The sequence below is a fragment of the Triticum aestivum genome, chromosome 5D (assembly GCF_018294505.1).
Source record: "Triticum aestivum cultivar Chinese Spring chromosome 5D, IWGSC CS RefSeq v2.1, whole genome shotgun sequence".
Classification (NCBI taxonomy): Eukaryota; Viridiplantae; Streptophyta; class Magnoliopsida; order Poales; family Poaceae; genus Triticum; species Triticum aestivum.
In genome coordinates this window covers 109,981,807-109,990,547 of record NC_057808.1, presented here as the reverse complement: position 1 = coordinate 109,990,547, position 8,741 = coordinate 109,981,807, and the positions used below count along the sequence as shown (strand labels likewise).

General features: G+C 46.3%; 1 protein-coding gene across 1 annotated transcript; it reads left to right on the top strand.

Annotated features, from left to right (window-relative positions):
- The first annotated feature begins 847 nt into the window (after nucleotides 1-847).
- LOC123119739 (disease resistance protein PIK6-NP) lies at nucleotides 848-8,458 on the top strand. The gene is made up of 4 exons (XM_044539642.1): nucleotides 848-1,096; nucleotides 2,216-3,112; nucleotides 3,830-5,905; nucleotides 7,802-8,458. Exons 2-3 carry the CDS (start codon nucleotides 2,301-2,303, stop codon nucleotides 5,892-5,894), a joined length of 2,877 nt encoding a protein of 958 aa, XP_044395577.1. The 5' UTR covers nucleotides 848-1,096; nucleotides 2,216-2,300; the 3' UTR covers nucleotides 5,895-5,905; nucleotides 7,802-8,458.
- The last annotated feature ends 283 nt before the right edge of the window (nucleotides 8,459-8,741 follow it).

Below are 8,741 nucleotides of genomic sequence, written 5' to 3'. Positions count from 1 at the left end.
ACCCACCTTCTAAGAGTAACACGGTGACGAATGTGGGTAGAAAGAAAAAAGGACCCCTCGTCCCAGGTAAGAACCTCGCAACAATCCTTGCTACACCCTAGTAGCAGGCCACCGGAGTGACCAATGGCCGAAACATTGCGCCAAACGTAACGTTCAAAAGGATAATCGAAATAAGATCAAGATGAGAGAATGAAGATTTGATCGTTTCCTCTAACGCAATGACATCTATCGCTTCATAACACATATAATCTTTTAACAACATCTTGCGATCTACGTGCCCCGAACCTGCGTATATTCCAAAATAGGGATTCAGTTGCGAATACAAACTCCTTGGAACTCACAACTTTTGCCACACGCCTCAACCGGCGAGGAGAGGGAGAGGTAGCAACCACAACCGCTAGCTCAGCCTCCACGCGCGCAGCTACGGGTGACACAAAATCCTCTAATTCCGCAGCCATCGCTGCCACTTTGGCCGATGCGGCCTCTGCTAAGGCCGCCTGCGCCATTTTCTTAGCACGAACAAGCGAGATAAGCTCGCTCGAAGAACACCCGCCCCCGGGAACAGCACCACAATCACCCAAAATCTCAAGCAAATGATCATCGATCAAGGCGTTAAAGATGGAGTAGCGACGATGGGTTACCTGAGAGTGAGTTCCAGAGGAAGCATTTTATTAGTTAAAACCATGATCAAAATATTATCTTAAAATAGAGAGGACTAGTAAACCAAAGTCGGTAGTACATGCAGCTCCTGCATGATTCGAGAAAAACCATTGAATGCCACTGGCCTAATTTTTCCATAAGAAAAATCAAAGTCAAAGCTGGACAGCTACGTAGTTGAGCCGTGGATCAGTCGGCAATCTCGGCCACTGCTCTTCTCAGTTTCTCACGGTGCCGCAGCTACTCCCGCCGTCAAAATAAAGCCACGCTTCCAAACGGTCGCCGCTCCCCGCCGCCGCCGCCGCCACCACCACGACCTCTTCGCCCATCGCATAAACGGGCGGCTCCCGCTCTCGGCTCCAGTGGGGTCTCTCGCGGTTGCCGCTGCGGATTTGTTGATCTCGCCGGCGGCGGTGCTCGCCTGACTTTCATCGAATAGGTATGGACTGTGAGGTACCCTGCTCTACTTGTCAGCTTCTGCAGTGAAATTTGTTGGTGTTTTAGAAGCATTAGTTTAGTGGCACCGCGGTGTGGTAAGTGGCGTGTTCCTTCACATGGATCTTGCTGGATAAAACCAATTGTGTACCCGCTAATCTGCTACCATCGTACTGTCATAGTTGACACCATAGATCTTACTTAAATTAAGGTGACAACAATAATAAAAGCAACTGTTTACCTGCTAGCCTGCTTCTTTTACAGGGAGATTTTATATAATAAAAGCAATCTTAATTAACCAGTTATCATAGTTGACAAATTTCATGATGCATAGTACTTGATACGGGTATGCTTGCTTTGGAGAATTTGACAAGTTCTGCATTCCACTATTCTTCAACCCTCTGATGACTCTAATATATATACCTCTGTACTATCTACGCAAACCAAATAGTTTACTCTTGATGATAAAAAAAACACAACTTTTGTGTGCATATGCAGACATGAACTGATCTTTATTTGTTAGCGGGGTACAACTAATACTGGTGACCCACTGGATTGGAGGCAATGAACGATGCATATAGATTAGTGTGTCCCGAAGTTGGGAGCCCGACTATTTGCTGTATTGTGCACGATTGATGCTTTTAAAAGGCATAAAGTAACTTCCATGAATCATGCGACTCGATTCATAATTCCAGTTCTAGTAGACTTAGTCAGTTAGTGTAGCAACTCAAAGGTATATTCAACCCATAATTCCAGATCTTATATTCTAGCAATGGTTCGACTGAATCTGGTACAATTGGATAAATAGCATGGTTAGCATTTATTCATGTGTCTATGTACCAAGAGTTCATGTCTACTTCTTTACTACAGTTGTGTCATTTGGAGATTGATTAAATTCTGATAGAAATTGCAGGTTTGCATGTGCATCCTGAATTGACTGTGACATGTGACTGGTTTTTCTTTTTTACTAAATTATGAAATTAGGTTTATGTACTTTTCTAGCATTCTTGTGTATTTTGGTTGGCAATTGACACTTATGAAGTTATGACTGTAATTATGGTTGTTATTCAGTATGATACCAACAGACCTACCTCTCTGTGATGATGCATACATATATCGGCAGGTGTTTGCTTTGTCGTGCTGAAGCTTGGGGCCATTTTCTGCAAAACTGGGCATTTTGGTAGATACACTCATAAAGCATCCAACAGATGGTGAGCGCCTTGGCAGGGGTGATGACCTCTGTCATCGGCAAGCTCACCACCCTGCTCGGAGAGGAGTACGCAAAGCTGAAAGGTGTGCACCGGGAGGTAGAGTTCATGAAAGATGAGCTGAGCAGCATGAACGCGCTCCTTCAGAGGCTGGCAGAAGTGGACCGTGATCTTGATGTGCAGACGAAGCAATGGAGGGACCAAGTCCGGGAGATGTCTTATGACATCGAGGATTGCATAGACGACTTTATGAAAAACCTTGGCCAAACTGACATTGCTAAGAGAGCAGGGCTTGTCCAAAGTGTGATCCAGCAGCTCAAGGCGCTGAGGGCGCGCCATCAAATATCCAGCCAAATCCAGGGGCTCAAGGCACGTGTTGAAGATGCAAGCAAGCGACGTATGAGGTATAAGCTCGATGAGCGCACCTTTGAGCATGGCATCTCAAGGGCCATCGACCCTCGTCTTCCATCACTCTATGCTGAGCCAGACGGGCTTGTTGGTATTGACAAGCCAAGAGACGGTCTCATCAAGTGCCTAATGGAGGGTGTGGGTGCATCGGTGCAGCAGCAAAAAGTGATATCTATTGTGGGTCCTGGGGGCCTCGGTAAAACTACACTTGCGAATGAGGTGTACCGTAAACTGGAAGGCCAGTTCCAGTGTCGGGCTTTTGTTTCTTTGTCGCAGCAGCCTGATGTGAAGAAGATCCTAAGAAGTATACTCTCTCAAGTCAGCCAGCAGGAGTACGCTAACATAGATGTCTGGGATGAGGAAAAGCTCATCAATGCAATCCGAGAATTTCTAAAGAACAAAAGGTACTCATAAATTTTGGATGGATCCCATCATACTTTGATCAACGTCCACATCTATTCAGTTGCTTAAACACTTGTTTGATTTGCTGGGTGTACATATATAACACATTACATATATAACACATTCTATTAGTTTCTACTGTTGTTCAATTAAATTAAATAGAAAATAGAAAACATGTTTTTCTGCTTGTAGAGAAAGGCAGATATACTGAGGAGGCGACCGTATTTCATTCTGTTTATGATTATTCTGGTTTTGGTTTCAGGGGGATTTAGGAACTTCACATTTTCACTTGTTTCTACAGTAGAAGATAATTATCATTAGTGACATATAAAATAGAAGTGATCCAGTGCCCAATTAACTGATAATTGTACAATACTGCTTCGACTCGCAAAAAAAAGCATGATTCCCGAAGCACACGTTCTTTGTGTAGCACAGAAGCATTTTTCCTTACTTAGTTACTACATCCTCCTGTGTTTCACTATATCCATGCCCGGCCTTGGGAAACTCCGTTTCAATATGTCTGTTCATTGAGGAAATAAAGGGTGCAGCTACTGCAATGTTCTCACTTTATAGTTTATAGTACTCCTATTTAATTGCTCTGGAAATTATCCTACAAGCTTTATCATTTGGCATTCAGGAGGCGTGCCATTTTTATGCTGTTAACACTTCTTCATTTATAATAGCTTTATGGAGTAGGCATTTGAATTTTCCTATTGTAGGTACTTTGTCATCATTGATGATATTTGGAGTAATCAAGCATGGAAGATTATCAAGTGTGCTTTGTTTCCAAATGATGTTGGGAGCAAAATAATGACAACAACTCGCAGTATTACTATAGCCAAGTTATGTTGCTCTCCTCAGCATGATCATGTCTATGAAATAATGCCTCTTACTGAAGCCAACTCTAAGAGTTTATTTTTGAAACGTATATTTGGCTTGGGAGATATGTGCCCTCCTAAGTTGGAAGAAGTCTCCTCAGAGATAATGAAGAAATGTGGTGGTTCACCCTTGGCGATTATTACAGTGGCTAGCTTGCTGGCTAATAAAGCTAGTACAAATGAAGAATGGGAGAGGGTATATAACTCAATCGGTTCGACACTGGAAAAAGATCCCGGTGTAGAAGAGATGAGAAAAATATTATCCCTCAGCTATGATGATCTTCCCCATCATTTGAAGACATGTTTACTATACCTGAGTATATTTCCAGAAGACTGTGAGATTAAGAGGGATCAATTGATAAGGAGGTGGATTGCTGAAGGATTTATTAATACGGAGGGTGGACAAGATTTGGAGGAGATAGGAGATGGGTATTTCTGTGACCTTATCAATAGAAGTATGGTTCAGCCAGTGAGAATTCAATATGATGGTCGAGTTTATTCATGCCGAGTCCATGATATGATTCTTGATCTTCTTATATCCAAGTCAATTGAAGAAAATTTTGTTACCTTCTTTGGTGGCCAAAATCAGAAATTAGTGCTACAACATAAGATTCGTAGACTATCTCTGAACTGTTATTCCCGAGAGCACATCGCAGTTCCATCAACAGCGATCATTTCTCATTGCCGGTCGCTGAGTATATTTGGGTATGCTGAACAGATGCCTCCTCTTTCGAAGTTTAGAGTTCTGCGGGTACTTGATATAGAAAATGGTGAGGACATGGAAAGCAGTTTTATTGAACATGTAAGCACTCTTTGTCAGTTGAAATATTTGCGGCTCGATGTTAGAAGCATTTCTGCATTCCCTGAGCAATTAGGAGAACTACAGCATTTGCAGACTCTGGATATAAGATGGACAAAGATACGAAAATTGCCCAAAAGCATTGTTCAACTGCAAAATATGACATGTTTGCGTGTCAATAATCTTGAATTACCTGAAGGAATTGGGAATCTGCATGCTCTGCAGGAGCTAAGAGAGATCAAAGTCAAGTGGGACAGTTTGGCATCTTCTTTGCTGGAACTGGGCAGCCTGACTAAATTGAGGATTCTTGGGCTGCGCTGGTGCATCATCGATACACACGGTAACAAAGAAATTTTTGTGGAGAACTTGGTCTCATCACTCTGTAAACTGGGTAGACTCAACCTTCGATCTCTATGCATTAAGAGTGACTATGGTTATTCCATTCCTCTAAAAGAAATGTATGGTTATTCCATAGATTTCTTGCTGGATTCTTGGTTCCCATCCCCTCATCTCCTCCAGAAATTTCAGATGGATGCGTACTATTTCTTTCCCAGAGTTCCAGTTTGGATCGCGTCACTTGACAACCTCTCGTACCTAGATATCAATATTAACCCTGTAGAAGAGGAGGCATTAGAGATCCTTGGAGGGTTACCTGCTTTGCTGCTTCTGTGTTTGTCATCAGAATCATCTGCTCAAAAACAAAGACTCGTTATAAGCAGCAACATGTTCATATGCCTGAACGATTTCCGCTTCACCTGCTGGAGCAATGGCAAAGGACTGACATTTGAAGCTGGGGCCATGCCCAGTCTTGAGAAGCTGGAGGTTCCATTAGACGCAGGCAAGGATCTTGATTTTGGCATCCAGCACCTCTCTTCCCTTATGCATGTTACCGTGAAGATCATTTGCGGTGGTGCCACGGTTCAGGAGGTGGAGGCATCAGAGGACGCCATCAAGAGCGCAGTTACTCACCTTCCGAACCACCCCACACTGGAAATCCGAATATGGGGTGATGAAAATATGGCGGAGGTCGGTTTCAAAAAAAATATGGTGGAGGAGGACCAAGGGAAGGCTGAAGAGGAGATCCAGACAAGCACACAACTCATCTGACAAATTTTTAGGTTCTCTTTTGCCTCCCTTAGTTAGGCTGCATAACTTTTGTAATTTTCCTTGGAGCAAATTACACATGGATCACTTTTTTTTTAGAAAAGGAGGATGACCCCCGGCCTCTGGGAGATGCATACGGCCATTTTATTGATTATTCTCGAGGACCTTACAAAGTAGTACAACAATATGCCTGAATCCGCCATCTTGGCAACATCTGTCGCTACTCCAATCCATATGATGAAGGGGTGCAAGCTGGGCCAAATACCCAGACCTCTCACCTAAGCCTAACATCTAAAGCCGGAGGCCCCGACCGAGCCACATACCGGGTCCGGGCCACAAACCGGTCTGACGCACTCACATGTGTCGTCGCCGCCATCTTCCACTAGTCCATCTTCAGAGCAGATTGAGGTGCCAACTTTGGTAGGTGCCTCCGCCATCGACGCCACCATGACGCCAAACGACGACCTCCACCTACGTGAGTCCATCTCCAAGCAACGGACGCAGATCCATGCTAGGATAGGGCCGCACCACTGCCGTCGCCCACCACCCACAAGCGCCACCCAGCCCCAAGGTTCCCAAAGCGGCGCCTTCAAGAAGGGAACGGCGCCGTGAGCGCCGTGAGCGCCGTCGCCGCCCAACAAAGTTAGGGTTTTCGCCTGGGAGACCTAGGGGAAGGGGAAGTGAGGGGATCAGTCCATACCGACGCCTCCAAGGAGGGGAACGGCGCCCTCAGAGGTCGCCGTCGACGCGGCCGGCCATGGCCGACCAGGGATTTCTCCCGAACTAGATCCCCGCCACCAAGCGCCTCCTGTACAGAACCGGCGACCCAAGGAAGCGCGGCCCGACGAGGTTGGCCTGCACGCCAAACAGGGGAGGAGGGAAGGCGCCAGATCGCACGCACCGGTCATCGCAGAAACCGCCGCCGGCCGCCAACGACCACGGGATCCCGCCGCCCGCGCGGCCGGGACGCCAGATCCACCGCCCGCACGGCTGCTAGCCGGCCGTGCCTTGCCAATGAAGCCGCCGCTCCAGATCTGGGATTCCCCATGCAGAGGCAGGGCAACCGAGGCCCCACCGCCACCATCCTTGGCGCCCCGGGCTTGCCCGGCGGCTGCCTCAGGCGGCGGCGAGGAAGGGAAGAGGAGGAGGGGCGGCTAGGGAGGAGGAGGGGCAGCTAGGGTTGGGAGGGAGGAGGAGGAGGGGCGGCTGGGCTTTCCTACTTGCGACTCCTGCTCTGTTTCTTGACGGCCGCCACCTCCTCTCACACATGGATCACTGAACACGTTGCAAATTACATATGGATCACTGAACACATACTGCTGGTTCTAGTATGTCTCTGAACTCCAAACTTGCATATTTAGGTCACTGAACTTAGTGGGTCAGTCTAGGAGTCCCTCCGTTCCTAAATATAGGTCTTTATAGAGATTTCAACAAGTGACTACATACGGAGCAAAATGAGTGAATCTACACTCTAAAATATGTCTATATACATCCGTATATGGTAGTCCATTTGATATCTCTAAGAAGACTTATATTTAGGAACGGAGGGAGTAGATCAGTACCATTTTCTTGTTTCATATGATGCATAGAAAGTAAACCAAAACCATGATGCTCCTAAAATTTTAGTTTAAACACTAGAAATTGAATGAGCATTTCAATAGTTTCAGTTGCCTGTATTACTAATATCTAGTAATACAGACATTTAATGGTTTAATTTGATAAATGCCACTCCAACTTCTGCATGCTTCAAAGAATGCCACTACGACCATCTGAGCATAAACACTTGTCAATACCACTGTCATATTCGTGCCCGTATTTTCATATGGACCAAATGCCCTTGTCCTCATATTTAATTGATTTGGCACGCCTTGTTTCCTTTCCGGAAGATCCAACGATTGCTGTCCTAGCAGGTAACTTCACAGTCGGTCTAGCAGAAGGAAGCAAAGGAACAAAGTGAATTTCCAGGTGATTGAATCATAGACCTCCGGCCAAAGCTGCACCCTCGATGTCAGGGTCTTCCTCCAGGCAATCAGCAATTCCCAAATGATCTGATTGCTCAGGTCGTGCTGCAGATCTTTTATTCCGTTGTCTCGCAGCGCCGCTGCAGCAGAGCGCTTCTTTCTCCGGCAATGTTTGAGCATCCAGGTATGAACTGAGGTTGCCTCCGCGATGAGATCCTTGCGGAGTGTCACGCCCCGAATGCAACACGCTGGAGAAAAGAAAATATGCTCAAGCAGAAGCAGACTGACGAAACTGAACCAGTGCAAGTGCAGGGCACCATTCAGAGTGAAGCAACGACTGGTGAGCTGGCAGGCGGGACCCGCAAGTCAGCTCGACCCCCATCCCCGTCCAAGAGATATTCCAAAGAGGTCTTGTGTTAGCGGTGGGGTACGCTTGTGTTTTTTTTTTTTGAGGGAGCGGTGGGGTACGCTTGTAAGTGTCAGTGGTGTGAGTGTAGTGTCAGCCGGCGGCCAGCCCAGCTTGCGCGCGCTCTTTCTCTCGCCGTGACGAACTCAAGAACACGTGATTTGCGCAGCGCAGAAAGCCCGCTGTTTTCTGTTTCTCTTCGTTCCTTTTTTTTCCGATAAAGCTACTGATCTATTTATGTTCGATCATGGCAGTACAACAAAAAATAGAAATAATAAAAATTACATCAGATCCGTGGACCACCTAGCGACGACTACCAGAACAACTGAAGGCGCGCCGTCATCATTGCCCCTTCCTTGCCGGAGCCGGGCAAACCTTATCGTAATAGACAGTCGGAAAGTCGTTGTGCTAGCCCCATAGGACCAACACACCAGAACAACAACAGTTGCCGATGAAGAGTAGATTAAATCGGAAGGATCCGAC